At 35.0% G+C, this 17343-nt stretch overlaps 1 protein-coding gene across 2 annotated transcripts in view; it reads left to right on the top strand.

Annotated features, from left to right (window-relative positions):
• Positions 1 to 707: 707 nt before the first annotated feature.
• The window catches only part of LOC136034855 (purine nucleoside phosphorylase-like), a 72500-nt gene continuing 55864 nt past the window's right edge, over positions 708 to 17343 (top strand). The window contains exons 1-2 of one of the 2 annotated variants that reach the window (XM_065716323.1): positions 708 to 759; positions 16271 to 16354. In XM_065716323.1, the coding sequence (XP_065572395.1) occupies positions 746 to 759; positions 16271 to 16354 (98 nt within the window). In that variant the 5' untranslated portion in view covers positions 708 to 745. Of the gene's footprint in view, positions 760 to 4042; positions 4235 to 16270; positions 16355 to 17343 lie in introns of those variants that run through there. The other variant, XM_065716321.1, reaches the window with a different exon arrangement.

Below are 17343 nucleotides of genomic sequence, written 5' to 3'. Positions count from 1 at the left end.
TTACTGCTCATGTAAAATATTAGATATACACAGACAGGCACATAACTGCACCTCTATATATATATATATATATATATATATATATATATATATATATATATATATATATATATATATATATATATATATATATATATATATATATATATATATATATATATGTGTGTGTGTGTGTATATTCATTCTTTCTTCTTGTCCTTTTTCCGAGCCATAGAACCTACAAGGGCGAATGTCTTAATTGTTTTTTTTTTTTTTGTATATATACTGGAAATAAACGAAATATATACATGTACGTCTCTATCTTTTCTCTCGATCTCTTTCTCCTCTTTCTCTCTATCTGTCTCTGTCATTCCTTCCCTCTCTCTCTCTCTATCTCTTACTATCTGTGTATTCATTAAACAATAAAAATAAAACAGTAAAATACGACCAACTTAACTAATTATGCAAAAACATAAAAAAAGATTAGTAATGAATAGGATACAAAATGTAGGACGAGTAAAGAAAAATCTGTAGTTTTACACTACAGGTGAAGAATTTTTTTTTTAACCCGATCTAAAACTCGGGGGATTTCCCCCGTGCCCAAGTCTAGTCAACCTTTTCCAAGGATCACACGGTAAATATGTTTACATTTTTGAAGATAATAATAACTCTTTAATATACAACATGATAAGAAATCAGAAACTGATAAATATAACTGAGAAGTCTAACAACTAAGTATTATAGTCAGTTACATCTTGCTATCTTAATGCTTTTATATCTGTGAGTCTTTCTCAAATAAGAATATTTTGTTTTTAGTTATTCCTCTGTAAAAGTCACGTTTTTATTACCCTCGATTTTCGGTTTGGTGAAAATTAGATTATTTAGACCTCTAATGGCCCATTCATGTGATATTAGAAAATTTTACAATCTTTTGTGCATTTTGATTTAAAGAATATTGAGAGTCATCTTGAATTATTGCTGATATTCAGTCCCAAGCCGTATGGCTTCTATTTAACAATTTACCACTACTACAACTAATTACACCAGGTCGCAGCCAATCCACCCTTGGGTAACTCAATTCAATATGCTTCTTTTCCACCCCAAACTGTTCAGAGCGTCACTCTTTTGTCCCTCCTTTACAGTTCCTATTTTATCTAAATCTTTTTTATGTCATATTCCCTTCTTCACTTCGGGAAAGTCCTACTTTTACTGGTCCAAGATAAATTGGAAAATTCTGCTTTTACCTGTCCAAGATTAATTATCAAACAATGTTGACTTTGGCAACCAATCATCCTCAAAACGCGACCTATTAGCCTTAATCTTTTTTTTTTCATTATAACCGTAATAAGGCAGATACGACCAATTCTTCAAACAACCTGTTATTTAATTAAATCCATTCAAGGAATATTCAAAACTAATCTTAGATCATCCTTCTGGAAAATATCTAACCTATCTTCCTCAACTTTTCAAAACCCCAACGCTTCAGAACCCTACTTGACCAATGTCATTAACGTAACATATAGCAACGTAATTTTGCTCAAAGACCTATATTTCCATTCTCCCAACTCTTTTCTAACCCCCCTAAAAGCACCCTTTGTCTACGCTTACAATTCTTTATTTAAATCTTTTCTGCATCCACAATCCTTACTGAAAATACTACCAAGGTAAGTGAAGCTATCCACTACTAGTATAAGCGACTTAGTTTCCTAAAACTTAAAAACATTCTTTAATTTTGCTAAGATGTGTGCATTCAAGTTATCTATACAATCAAAGTTTAAGAAAGCTTCACCTTCCTCTTTAATTTCATGTTCGCCAGTATTATTCTTGTTTACAGTACTCATAAATTTTAACGAACTTATATTGCACACAGCGCAAGAATATGGCCGTTGCTTAAATTGAATAATTAAAAAACCTTTTTCTATAAAATAGGTTTTTCAAAGAAAAGTAAAATTCCATTAAATCGAAAATGAGCAAAAATAGAAGTGAATAATCTACCAAGCAAAACTACCACAAATCAGCATCAATAAATAAATGAAACCCAAGACAAACAGAAATTACAACAAATAACTGAGTTAAACTCAAAACGAGCAGAAATTAACGTGAGTAGGGCTCAAAACCCCTATGCACCCCCAAGGCCAGAACATGATTCGCACTTTACGGAAAAAATACAAATGAATGTCTATTGTCAGTTTATTAAACATTTGCTTATATTTATTCCTTTAAATGTTAATAACATTTGATTTATTAAAGTTATAAAAGTGAAAACATTTAAAATTAAATTATATTTAAAAACACTTAAAACACCAAATGAGCCTCTTCTGAAGTTAAACAACCATCCTTTCCATAAGAACCTTGAATGCCCCCGGCGGCATAACTTGCAACCCTTTCCCTGAGGGCTGTGGGTGGGGGGATTGTTCATTGTAGAAAGACATAATTTCCGGACCTTTCAACAGCGTTGAACCAAATGGCTATATCAAAATTTGGGTCAAAAGTGTTTGGGGAAATGATGGGCGTGGAGTGGCACTTGCCCTCCGATCACGCTCAGCTATTAAAAAGGGCACTAGTCCTCTTAATTTCCACTCGAATAAGTCCTTTTTGAAGTTTCAACGACGCTTTCTTAAAAAAAAAAAAAAAACATTATATGATCTCACGGCATAACTTAAAACCCTTATACTTAGAGCTGTGGGGGCTGTGACCCTCAAAGACATAATTTCCAGATCTTTCAACTACGTTGAACAAAATGGCCATCTAAAAATTTTGATTGGATGTAATTGGGGAAAAGGTTGGCATGGGATTGGAGTGAGTTGCCCTCCAATCCCCTTTGACTGTTAAAAAGAGCACTACTCCTTTCAATTTCCAATCGAATGAGCCCTTTCCGAAGTTTCTACGACAACTCCTTTTGTACCAAGTGCCCTGGTCTAAGAAAAATAAACAGAAACACACAGAAACAGAAATATGCATATAATTGATCAATATATTCAGGGCTAAAGAGACCTGATACTTAAGACGCTTTTCATGTATTAATATAAGCGAGAAGATCTAGTCAACACATTTTCTCCTCTTCTTAAATCCACTCCTTTTCCAGAGCCTTAAGTAAATTAATTTTTTTTACCAAAGTTTTTCCCAGGGAAGTAAAGAGCGAAGTTGAAACTTGAAACAAACAAAAGTTTGAAACTTGAAACAAAACAAGGTGTACTTTTTGTTTTGTTCCCAGGTAATATTCAAGGGTTTTCAGACTACGTTCTTAGCGCCCTCTTCCACTCCTTCTTACTAAGTAAATCTTCTATGACTTCCAAATTATTTGGAATTTTCTCTTTGATTTTGAATTGCTTAACACACTCTCAAAAGGTTAGGTCTATTTCTCCCAGCATAATTTTCGTTTCTGAACTTCTCGTCAGGAGTAGAATGTCTAAAGAGAACCTTATAGAACAAATAGGCTTTGGGACATTGCTCCCTTAAAAACCTTAGAACTTTTACTAGTCTTACCCTCCTCCTATCCATACAATTGTCACATGCCTGCTCACAAACATGCTCACGAATATGCTCTTGGCACAATTGTCACATGCTCATGCGCATGCATGTCTTCATTGATTTGATATTCCATGTTGATTGCTGATAAGCATTGTTGCGCGTTTGATAATCGAAAAGTGTAAACAATGCAACCTTTTCAAGCTAATCGTTTTGGAGTTGGCAAAGGAATTACAAGCTGGGGGCTCATTTTATGATGCACTTATTTTATCCCGTTTCTAAATTTCTACACATTTCTTTTAGTTACCAACAATTTTTCCGCAACAATTTGTTTGGGGTGGGGGGTTCGGGAGAGTGTTTTCTACAAAGGGCCGTCAACAGCAACTTCTTATTTGATAACGGAAAAGCCGCATAAAATCTTCAGTTCTTTTATTTTCTGAGCTTTTTGCAACTTGTTTTCTTAGAAATAAAACCTAGATTATTATTCATAATCTCTTAAGCAGTAAACATTTATTGCTATAAAACAGTCATTTCATGTAAATTTTACTATCTCGCTATCTTAAAAAAGTGTCATATAATACCAGCGAAGAAAGAAAAGCGAGTGTCAGTTTTGTTTTGCTTAGCGATATAATTAGTTAGTATCAATGAATATGGAAACTATCGAAAGATTGACATCTGAACTCCAAATTGAAAAAGGAGAAACAGCGGAATTTGATGGAAAACAAAAGAAGCCGAATAATGGAGCAATGTCAAGAAAAAAAAATATAAGGAAGGCGTCAATTGTAGAGTATGTTGTATTTTTGTTGCTTTACACATTTTTCATAAAGTGCGCGAGTACATTTTGGAAGATATAACAGGCAAAATATTCAAAATTAATTGGTATGCGTTAGAGCTTCCACTCTTAGGGAGATTACCTATTTTAGGGAGAAATCACTTCTTTTAGGGATACTTATTTTGAACCTAGGGATAAAGGGAAATCTGGGGTAAAATAAGGATTTTCAGGGAAATCTGGGGTAGAGTAGGGATTTTAAGAACGCCAACCAAAATTCTGTTGCAAAGTGGCTTCTGTTACCAATGTTGAAAAATGGATAGAGATAAAGAGTGTCAAACAAGTCAAAGAAAAATACTCAAAGAAAAAAGACACTGAATTACACTGTTTTATGTGTTCTTGGTAGCGTAAAAGATGTTATATATATAATTATCTGAAGCAAAAATAACAATTTGATGCTGCGCTATGTCTTTTTTCGTGTAGATTGTATAGAAATTTAAGGCAAAATATCCCGTTTTCTAGGGAGAGAAATCCGGCCAAAAGACAGGGAATTTTAGGGGAAATTGATATAAAAATCGGGAAAATTGAAATCAAAAAGGGGAAGCAATGGTAAGAATTGTGTAGTTCCTCTTTATTGACATGATTCGCGTCCATTGGCACGAAACAACAAACAGTGGTGATGAGTCCTAATCCATGCAACAGCCGTGCTTTCGTAGGATATGATGGCTTTATTTTTTTTTATAAAACTTTATTCTATTATTAAAAGAGCATATGTTACATTACCTTGATGATCCAGTACGATAAATAAGATCGGAAGACGAGAAACGCAAGTTAGGGGAGGTCGGGGTTGACCCAGACGCGATTTTTTGAAACGGTATATCTTCTAAGCCATTATTTTTCTTTAGTTCTAACTTCACCATAAAAGGAGTATCAGTTATAGCTACCTTTGAAATTTTCTCAATTTTTTTACGAATTAGGGAAAAGTTTATGTTTATTTTTATGATTTTTTTAAATCGGCGGAAGCAACCCGCTATTTCTGAGTCTTCCATTTTTCGTGGGTGAGGAAATTTCTAAGCCATATTGTTAGTACTAATGTCTGGCTTATTTGGAATGTCTGGAAACACGAGTTTCAATCCACTCTTTCTCACGGAAATCACATTGATGGATATTTTATATTTGAGCACAACAAAAAATCTCTGCTCAACACTTGCTAAGCACAAATTTCATAGGAATAAAGTCGTTCGACGCGACTGAGTCGGGATCCAAGGGCTTAATATTTTCCACATCTCCACCATGAATTAAGCCATCATTCGAAACATCGTTGAGATTAGGCGATTCATTGTCCCTGCTTTCAATATTTTTTGGTGCACACCATGCTTCTTTTTCGTGGTCTTCTTTTCTTTTGTTTTCTCGTTTGCTCTATTGCATCTTTTTCAGGTAGGTGATATTTATTTTGGTGTGTTGACGATTGTATGAAACATTTCAGGAAGTGACTTAAAGTTTTCCTTCGGTCTGAGTGGCCTCGGATGATGTCAAGGATCTTAGGTTTCAGGCACCATAAAAATACTGGTCTGTCTGTTACTAAAGAAAGCAAAAACCTTGATCCGAGAAAATATCCCTGTAGAATATAGAAATTCATGTTGCACAGAAAGCAGATATAATGATCGCCCTTGTTAAATTTTCCAGAAAATCCTGTGAACTAAGCTCTGCCCCTTCATAGGCTGAAATTTTGTTTCGGAATTGCGGTTACCCAGATGTAGAAGAACAATGCATGATTCGCCTGGTTTTGTATGTTTCACAAATTGCTTGACGCATTCAATAAAAGTGTTACTGTTGGCCCATCGACTTTGGTTACTTAGACCTAGCACTCCTGGTGACCCATCGCATAATATACGAGCTTAGTAGTTGACTGGTGGGAAGATATACGGCGGATCGCATAGTGGCACCAGACCCAATGCAAAAGCAAAATATCGTCACGATTTGACCACGGTGAGTGGAGGTCGTGCATGAAATCTTTAACACCATCAGATATGAAATTTGAGATTAAGACACGATGGCTGGGACCCCTGTCTCATCAACATTTTATTTTCTATCAGGTCATCCAGTCAGGATACGGAATGTATTTTCTTTTTAGTGAGTAGAAAATATTTACTGTAAAGGATTTATCTGCGTGAATCAAACAATACCAACCTCTTAAATTTTTGGATTGAATTGAACTTTAGTAAAAAAGACAATGCACCATGAAGACAATGAAGAATTATTTAAACAGGCAGCCGTCTAAGAACAAACAAGGATGGACGACTACAGTAACCAATATCCATAAATTCAACTAGATAACTAACGTATATATATATATATATATATATATATATATATATATATATATATATATATATATATATATATATATATTTATATACTAGCTGTTGGGGTGGCGCTTCGTGCCACTCCAACACCTAGTTGGTGGGGGTGCTCCCCCCCCCAAAGCCCCCGAGCGCGTAAGTTGTTACGCGCCATATTAGTTACGCGACATTGTAGTTGTGTCCCTGTGTCCCACCTGTGAATATAGATATATATATGTTTTTAACTACGTAAAACTTGCGAATATACAACATTCTTCGCTGTCCCATTGTCTGTGCATATAAATAGATTGTCGGGTTTACCGACTCTTGAACATGCAATATATAATTGTCCATGGGAAAAATAATCCGTATTCAGATCTATACCTCATTATTCTAATGATTGCCCTTGAGCTTTGTTGATGGTGATTGCTAATCGAACATTCCCTGTGTCCCCGTTGTCATTTATATATCCCCCTGTGCCCCCCGGCGTCCACGTTATAGTTGTGCCCCTGTGTCCCGGTCGTCATTAATATTCACTGTGTCCCGGTCGTCATTTGTGTCCCGGTGTTTTATTCTTTTTAGTTTTTTATCTTTTTTATTTTTTCCTTTCTTTAAGTTTTTTTCTTTTTAGGTATTTTCTTTTTTTAGCTTTTTACGCGCCATATTAGTTACGTGCCATTGTAGTTGTGTCCCTGTGTCCCACTGCAACATATAATTGTCCATGGGAAAAACAATCCGTATTCAGATCTCTACCTCATTATTATAATGATTGCCCTTGAGCTTTGTTGATGGTGATTGCTAATCGAACATTCCCTGTGTCCCCCTCGTCATTTATATATCCCCCTGTGCCCCCCGGCGTCCCCGTTGTAGTTGTGTCCCTGTGTCCCGGTCGTCATTTATATTCCCTGTGTCCTGGTCGTTATTTGTGTCCCGGTGTCCCAGTCTGTAATTTCTCTTTGAGTGTCCCGGTCGTCATTTGTGTCCCGGCTTCCCGGTCTGTAATTTCGTCAGTCGACAAACATGACGTCAGTCAACAAACAACTTCATGACGACATACAGCTCAATCCTAATAATGACGTCAGTCGACACACAAACATGACGCCAGTCAACAGACAAACAACTTATATATATATATATATACTAGCTGTTGGGGTGGCGCTTCGCGCCACCCCAACACCTAGTTGGTGGGGGCACTTCGCAACCCCCCCCCCAAGCCCCCCCCCTGCGCGCGTAAGTCGTTACGCGCCATATTAGTTACGCGCCATTGTAGTTGTGTCCCTATGTCCCACCTGTGAATATAGATAGATATATATATATATATGTTTTTAACTACGTAAAACTTGCGAATATACAACATTCTTTGCTGTCCCATTGTCTGTGCATATAAATAGATTGTCAGGTTTACCGACTCTTGAACATGCAACATATAATGGTCCATGGGAAAACAATCCGTATTCAGATCTATACCTCATGATTCTAATGATTGCCCTTGAGCTTTGTTGATGGTGATATATCCCCGTGTGCCCCCCGGTGTCCCGGTCGTCATTTATATTCCATGTGTTCCGGTCGTCATTTATGTCCCGGTGTCCCAGTCTGTGAATTCTCTTTGAGGGTCCCGGGCGTCATTGATATTCCTTGTGTCCCGGTGTCCCAGTCGTCATTCGTGTCACGGTGTCCCAGTCTGTATATACATTCGTTTTTGAATTGGTCTTTTTTTTAGGTTTTAGTTTTCTGCCTTTTTTTTAGTTTTTTTTAGTTATACCTCATGATTCTAATGATTGCCCTTGAGCTTTGTTGATGGTGATTGCTAATCGAACATTCTCTGTGTCCCCATCGTCATTTATATATCCCCCTGTGCCCCCCCGGCGTCCCCGTTGTAGTTGTGTCCCTGTGTCCCGGTCGTCATTTATATTCCCTGTGTCCCGGTCGTCATTTGTATTCCGGTGTCCAAGTCTGTATATACATTCGTTTTTGAAATGGTAAATGATGAAATAAATTTTTGTATTTTTCCCCTTTTTTTCTTTTTAGTTTTTTTTTGGTTTTTACATTTTTTAGTTTTTTTAGTTTTTTTTCTTTTTTCTTTTTAGTTTTTTTTTATTTTTATTTTTTTAGTTTTGTTTTTCTCCTTTATTTTTCTTTTTGTTTCCTTTTTTTAGTTTTTTTTTTTATTTTTTAGTTTTTTTAGTTTTTTAGCTTTTTTAGTTTTTTTATTTTTTAGTTTGTTTTTTTCTTTTTAGTTTTTTTGTAGTTTTTACCTTTTTTTTAGTTTTTTTTTACTTATGTCCTGGTCGTCATTTATACTCCCTGTGTCCCGGTCGTCATTTGTGATGGTTTGTTGACGGTGTTTTGTTGATGGTGATTGCTAATTGAACATTCCTTGTGTCCCAGTCGCTTTCTCTTTGAGTGTCCAGGTCGTCATTTATATTCCCTATGTGCCGGTGTCCTGGTCGTCATTTGTGTCCCAATGTAATTTCGTAATTTCGTCAGTCGAAACATGACGTCAGCCGACACAAAAACATGACGTCACCTGATCCACAGACAGACAGACCAGACAGACCAAGCCTCCCCGCGCGCGTAAGTCGTTACGCGCCATAATAGTTACGCGCCATTGTAGTTGTGTCCCTATGTCCCACCTGTGAATATAGATAGATATATATATATGGTTTTAACTACGTAAAACTTGCGAATATACAACATTCTTTGCTGTCCCATTGTCTTTGCATATAAATAGATTGTCAGGTTTACCGACTCTTGAACATGCAACATATAATGGTCCATGGGAAAACAATCTGTATTCAGATCTATACCTCATGATTCTAATGATTGCCCTTGAGCTTTGTTGATGGTGATTGCTAATCGACCATTCCCTGTCCCGGTGTCCCGGTCGTCATTTACATCCCCCTGTTTCCCCCGGTGTCCCCGTTGTAGTTGTGTCCCTGTGTCCCGGTCGTCATTTATATTCCCTGTGTCCCGGGTCCCGGTCGTCATTTGTATCCCGGTGTCCCGGTCTGTATATACATTCGTTTTTTAGTTTTGTTTTTCTCCTTTATTTTTTTCCTTTTTTTTTCTTTTTTAGCTTATTTAGATTTTTAGATTTTTTAGTTTTTTTATTAGTTTTTAGTTTTTTTTTCTTTTTAGTTTTTTTGTCCCGGTCGTCATTTATATCCCCCTGTTTCCCCCGGTGTCCCCGTTGTAGTTGTGTCCCTGTGTCCCGGTCGTCATTTATATTCCCTGTGTCCCGGTCGTCATTTGTATCCCGGTGTACCGGAGTTGTGTCCCTGTGTCCCGGTCGTCATTTATATTCCCTGTGTCCCGGGTCCCGGTCGTCATTTGTATCCCGGTGTCCCGGTCTGTATATACATTCGTTTTTTAGTTTTGTTTTTCTCCTTTATTTTTTTCCTTTTTTTTTCTTTTTTAGCTTATTTAGATTTTTAGATTTTTTAGTTTTTTTATTAGTTTTTAGTTTTTTTTTCTTTTTAGTTTTTTTGTCCCGGTCGTCATTTATATCCCCCTGTTTCCCCCGGGTCGTCATTTATACTCCCTGTGTCCCGGTGCTTTGTTGATTGCTAATCGAACATTCCTTTTGTCCTGGTCGCTTTCTCTTTGAGTGTCGTCATTTATTTTTTTCTTTTTTAGTTCTTTTAGTTTTTACCTTTTTTAGTTTTTTTTAGTTTTTAGTTTTTTTAGTTTTTTACCTTTTTTTAGTTTTTTTAGTTTTTTTTAGTTTTTTAGCTTTTTTATTTTTTTTATTAGTTTTTAGTTTTTTTGTAGTTTTTGCCTTTTTTTAGTTTTTTTAGTTTTTTAGCTTTTTTATTAGTTTTTAGTTTTTTTTGTAGTTTTTGCCTTTTTTTAGTTTTTTTAGTTTTTTAGCTTTTTTATTTTTTTTATTAGTTTTTAGTTTTTTTTGTAGTTTTTGCCTTTTTTTTCTCTTTGAGTGTCGTCATTTATTAGTTTTTTCCTTTTTTTTTTTAGTTTTTTATTGGTTTTTACCTTTATTTTAGCTTATTTTTCAGTTTTTTCCTTTTTTTTAGTTTTTTTTATTTTTTATTTTTTTTAGTTTTTTACCTTTTTTTAGTTTTTTTAGTTTTTTAGCTTTTTTACTTTTTTTATTAGTTTTTAGTTTTTTTGTAGTTTTTGCCTTTTTTTAGTTTTTTCAGTTTTTTTTTTAGTTTTTTATTGGTTTTTACCTTTATAGTTTTTTTAGTTTTTTAGCTTTTTTATTTTTTTTATTAGTTTTTAGTTTTTTTTGTAGTTTTTGCCTTTTTTTAGTTTTTTCAGTTTTGACGTCACCTGATCCAGTTTTTTCAGGTGACGTCACCTGACACATCCATCCATCCATCCACAGACAACTTATTTTTATATATAGAAAGATATTTTTTTATTAGTTTTTAGTTTTTTTTGTAGTTTTTGCCTTTTTTTTCTCTTTGAGTGTCGTCATTTATTAGTTTTTTCCTTTTTTTTTTAGTTTTTTATTGGTTTTTACCTTTATTTTAGCTTATTTTTCAGTTTTTTCCTTTTTTTTAGTTTTTTTTATTTTTTATTTTTTTTAGTTTTTTACCTTTTTTTAGTTTTTTTAGTTTTTTAGCTTTTTTACTTTTTTTATTAGTTTTTAGTTTTTTTTGTAGTTTTTGCCTTTTTTTAGTTTTTTCAGTTTTTTTTTTTAGTTTTTTATTGGTTTTTACCTTTATAGTTTTTTTAGTTTTTTAGCTTTTTTATTTTTTTTATTAGTTTTTAGTTTTTTTTGTAGTTTTTGCCTTTTTTTAGTTTTTTCAGTTTTGACGTCACCTGATCCAGTTTTTTCAGGTGACGTCACCTGACACATCCATCCATCCATCCACAGACAACTTATTTTTATATATATAGATATATATATATATATATATATATATATATATATATATATATATATATATATATATATACTAATGAATGAAATAAATATCAAAAATTAATCTATCTCGCTAAAAAAAAATAGACTAATAAAAAAAACACTTAAATTACGGTTGTAATGTAAGCAATTATTACTTATATAAAAATGATACAAAATATCAGGGGATATATCATTCCAACATTTGTATATAAAAATTGCAGCCTGATAATCCCTGAGATGGCCAACATTAATAACTATTCACTTTCTGTACCATGTCTCTGTAACATTTAAATGTTTCACATTTTCTCCAATTATTTTCACCGCTCTATTTTGTAAAATTCGGAACCGTTTATAATTAAAGTCGAAATTACTAGCCCATAAAACAGAACGATATAAAATATAAGGATTAACTATTGCATGATATAAGAATAAGAGCTAAGAGCTCACGTGGCACTTGTGACGAGGTCGGAAGAGCCAAGGGCCAAGAGCTCATATGGTATGAGCTCTAGTAAAGTTCTAAGAATCAATAGATTGATTTAAAAGGAAAATCAGAGGCTTAATTTGCTCAGAATTTAAAATAAGAGTTCTAAGTCATGAGATGGTCCTTCTAAATGTCAAAATTCATTAAGATCTAATCATCCACTCGTAAGTTAAAAATACCTCAATTCTTATAATTTTTCCTCTCCCTTCAGCCACCAGATGGTCGAATCGGAGAAAACGACTTTATCAAGTCAATTTGTGCAGCTCTCAGACACGCCTACCATTTTTCATCGTTCTAGCACGTCAAAAAGCACCAAACTCGACAAAGCACTGAGCCCCACCCCCTAACTCCCCAAAGAGAGCGGATCCAGTCCGGTAACGTCAATCACGTGTCTACGACATTTATAAGCGTTTTCCAAGATTTCCAGTTTCCCCCTCCAACTCCCCCCAATGTTAACAAATCTGGTCGGGATTTGAAAAAAGAACTCTGAGACATGAGTTCCTTTTAAATATCAAATTTCATTTAGATCTGGTCACCCATTCTTAAGTTAAAAATGCCTACAATTTTTCTAATTTTCCAAATTAACAACCCCCAGCTTCACGCAAAGAGAACGGATCCGTTCCAATTATGGTAATCACGCATTTATAACTTGTACTTATTCTTCCCATCTGACACTTTCCATCAAGTTCCATCCTGATCTCTCCACTCTAAGCTTTTTCCAAGATTTCTGGTTTCCCCTCCAATGTCACCGGATCTGGCCGGGATTTTAAAATGAGAGTTCTAAAGCACAAGATCTTTCTAAGAATCAAATTTCATTAAGATCTAATCACCCGTTCGTAATTTACAAATACCTCACTTATGTCAGTCACGTATCTTGGACTTGTGCTTATTCTTCCCACCAAGTTTCATCCTGATCTTTCCGCTTTAAACATTTTCCAGGATTTCCGCTCCCCCACCCCAAATAACACTGGATCCGATCGGGATTTAAAATAAAAGATTTGAGTTACGAGTTCCTTCTAAATATGAAATTTCATTAATATCCGATCAATCCTTCGCAAGTTAAAAATACCTCATTTTTTTCTAGTTTTTTAGAATTAGCCCTTCCCCCCTAATTCCCCCAAAGAGAGCAGATCCATTCCGGTTATGTCAATCACGTATCTAAGACTTTTGCCTAATTTTTCAGAATTTTTCAGAATTAAACCTCACCCCCAACTTCCCCAAAGAGAGTGGATCCGTTCCGGTTACGTCAATCACGTATCTAGGACTTGTGCTGATTTTTACTGCCAAGTTTCATCCTCCACTCTAAGTGTTTTCCAAGATTTTAGGTTCCCGCTCCTTGACTTCCCCCAATGTCACTGGATCCGGTTGGAATTTAAAATAAGAGCTCTGAGACACAATATCTTTTCAAACTTCAAATTTCATGAAGATCCGATCACCTGTTCGTAAGTTAAAAATACCAAATTTTTTCTAATTTTTCCGATTTAACCGTACCTCAACTCCCCCCTCCCCAGATGGTCGAATCGGGGATACGACCATTTTTAATTAAATCTGGTCTGGTTTTGGATACGGCTGTCAAATTTCATCGTCCTAGCTTACCTGGAAGTGCCTAAAGTAGCAAAACCGGGACAGATAGACAGACAGACCGACCAACCGAGCGACAGAATTTGCGATCGCTATATGTCACTTGGTAGGTACCGAGTGCCATAAAAACCAAACCTTATTCGGAAGATAATGTTTACGAATAATACGAATAATTTGTAAGAATACGAATAGTTTCAACTCCTCTCGCCCCTGTAGAAGCAACTAAATCGCTGTGACGTTTCAAAGATAAATTACGATCAACATAGAAACCGAGATATGGGACACAATTTCTCTGATTCAATGGCTCTCCTCTCAATTAAAAATAATCCCCCAAGACAGGATTAGTTCTGACGGACACAAAAGTGTCCGAACAAATCCCCAATCATCATGTCTGGTCCAACCCCATGAGTCCTCTTGTTATATTAAAGTAATTGAAAAGCAATTTCAATAAATGAGGCCCAATCACTTCCACTAAAATCATCGTGTGTGAGCTGCTTTTTTCCTAAAAAAAAATCCTATTGCAAATCTAACACCCAGGGTCATTGTATTAAGTTCCTAAAAATGGCTTTTAAAAAATTTACGGTACAAAGCACTTTTTAAACAGGGAACAAACAGTTGGGCGCATTTAGATTCAAACTAGCACCTATCTTGAATTTTTACTAAGCCACTAGGGTCTTATACTTGACTGCCCGGATCAACCTCGTTTCCAGGCCAATCCGAACAAAACCTTTTGCAAATCCTGAGCATTAGTTTGGAAGAAGAGGAGGATATGTCTTTTAAATAAGATTATTAGGATTTTAGCAGCTATGGTATAGGATACAGTGAAACGTGAATGCTGGATGGATGGGTTGATGGATGGGATGAAACGTGAATAAGGATAGGTTGAATGAGAACCAAACAGGTATAACGAGTAAAACAACAGAGCTTTATTCTGAACTGTAGTTGAAACTAAAGCTACACGAAATTTGCCACTTAAAGGCTTAGCCAACTTTAAATCTTTTTTAATTGATTAAATCGGCTGACTGTCGATGTTCAGGTCAATATTCAGTTGATATTTGTGATAAAAAAAAATCTGTTTCAAAATACACCATTTTCTTCGCTTGGAAAACTGACTTTGTAGAAAAAGTTACCCAGAGTCTACTTTCTTTCCGAGTACAATAGAGTACTTTATAGAAGTGAGAGGAAAAACTGTATTAACTAAAAGAGTTGATTTTATCAAATACTAGCTGTGCACCCCAACACCTAGTTGATGGGGGCGCTTTGCGCCCCCCCCAAGCCCCTCCGCGCGCGTAAGTCATTACGTGCCATATTAGCTACGCGCCATTGTAGTTGTGTCCCTGTGTCCCACCTGTGAATATAGATATATATATATATATATATATATATATATATATATATATATATATATATATATATATATATATATATATATATATATATATATATATATATATATATGTTTATATATATATATGTTTATATATATATGTTTTTATATATATATGTTTATATATATGTTTATATATATATATATATATATATATATATATATATATATATATATATATATATATATATATATATATATATATATATATATATATATATATATATATATATATATATATGTTTTTAACTACGTAAAACTTGTGAATATACAACATTCTTCGCTGTCCCATTGTCTGTGCATATAAATAGATTGTCAGGTTTACCGACTCTTGAATATGCAACATATAATTGTCCATGGGAAAACAATCCGTATTCAGATCTATACCTCATGATTCTAATGATTGCCCTTGATTGATGGTGATTGCTAATCGACCATTCCCTGTGTCGCCGTAAAACTTCAAAGAACTTCCCAGAATACAGAGTTTTTTTCGAAAAAGATTAAAATTACTTACCGCTAATTTTCATTAAGATTATATAGGGCTAATAGGATTTATTGAAGTATATTTTGTCCTGTAGTCAGGACTTAAAACTGTTGCTTCAAAGCAAAGACAGTATACCTGGAAACCCAATTTTATTAATAACGGGACAGTGGCCTACAAGCCTTAGAATTATGAAGCATGCGCAACCTACATTGATCTACCATAGAGTATGCATTACCTAAATTCAATATTACGAGGTCTAGTATGTTCTTCACGCTCATTTTTTGTAGGGTACACTTGCGACGCTGGTGTACCAAGTTTGAGGGAATTAAAGAATTCTGAAGCAACACAGCATTTGAGCCAAAATATACGGTGGTATACATACGGCGCCCTGTGAATGACTCTGGAACCTTGACTGCACATAGGTAGAGACCAAATTGGAGGCGGCATATTGAGATATGGACCTTAAGTTGAACCCAATAGTTTATTGTCATTGTCATATCTAAAAGTTTTATCTGAGACTTTCATATTCATATTCCTATTTTCATATTCAAATTTTTCCTCTTTGTTTTGTTCACCAAAAAATAGCACCCTAATAATTTTTTAGGTGAATAGTCATAGAAAATTTTAAAAATCCGTAATTTTTGTGTATTAGCTTGGGAGTACATCACCCATGTATATACACCCAACTGTATGCGTACATAATGAGATATACATTTCAGTTTTAAACTTTTTGGTATGAGGAACAAGTAAAATACGACTGCTTTTTTTGATGAATACAGTCTTTTGTTCATAAATATTTGGACTCCTGACATCTGATAAAATATGATTGCCCTTTTTTCCATCAGTGATTGAAGCTGTCAGAGAAAGAGACTTTCTAAAGTTTTAAATTCTTTTTGTGATTTATTTCAGACAACCAGCTGCACCAGTTACTGCAAATGCTAGTGGTGGAGGACGAGAAGTGCTTGAGTTCGTTTTTCCTGGTGATCCCACACCGTAAGTGTCTGATTAATTTTAAAACTGGAGTAGAGCACCACTTTAGGCTATGTTTTGATGTTGCTTACACAAAATTTAAACAACATTTCTGTCACTCACTTCACATATACGTAGCTTATTGGCTATGTTAGTTTTAGTGATGATGGATGACAAAATTAAGCAGAGCATCTTGCTTAATAGAACACAGAGAATTGTGAATTCGTGCGAGTCACTGGGCTAATTAAAAAGCCAGATGTTTGTGAATACAGCGTGAAGAGGTCAAAAGGGAAGATTGGGTCAAAAGAGGTCAGAAAGAAAAGGAAGCAGACGCTTCGAGAAGGGAATAAAAGGGCAAAACAGGGTGGAAGAGGGAGGATTAAAGAGCAGAATGAGGTGAAAAAAGAGTGTGTATAGCTGACCCTCAATCTGTTTGATACTGGCAGGAATTGCCAGATGCTGCAGCAACAGGAGATACCGCACGTAAACACTCTTAAAAATGAAATAAACAACAAAGAGAGATAAAACTCTACAAAAAAAACCTCAAACGAGACGGCGGCTAGTAGAGAGGAAGGACTAAAATAACGCGGATATTTCGCCTGTATCCAAACAAGGCGTCCAAACAGGTGAAATATCAGCGTTGTTTTAGTCTTTCCTTTCTACTGGCCGTCGTCTCGTTTGAGTTTTTTTTTTGTAGAGTTTTATCTCTCTTCGTTGTTTATTGTCATGTCTGGCCAGTTCGGCTTAAGAACTTTCGTAAAAATGAAATGATTTCAATTTCCTTGTGTATTGAAAGTGCATGGCTCTGAAAGTGATTGAAAACACTTAAGTTACATGAGCTCATTTTTACGAGCTCAAATTTTTTTACAAAATCATCAGTGAACTTGGGGTTCTTTATACTGGCTCAAAATGTAATATAAAAAAAGGTAAAAGGTAAAGGATACGGCACTAGACTTTACAGTCCGTACCGGCGGTGCTGATCTCCGTTTCTTGGCCCTTCAGCCAGGAAGTGC

The sequence above is a fragment of the Artemia franciscana genome, chromosome 13 (genome assembly GCF_032884065.1).
Source record: "Artemia franciscana chromosome 13, ASM3288406v1, whole genome shotgun sequence".
Lineage (NCBI taxonomy): Eukaryota > Metazoa > Arthropoda > Branchiopoda > Anostraca > Artemiidae > Artemia > Artemia franciscana.
Note: the sequence above shows the minus strand (reverse complement) of the source record. Positions and strands in the feature narration are given on the sequence as shown.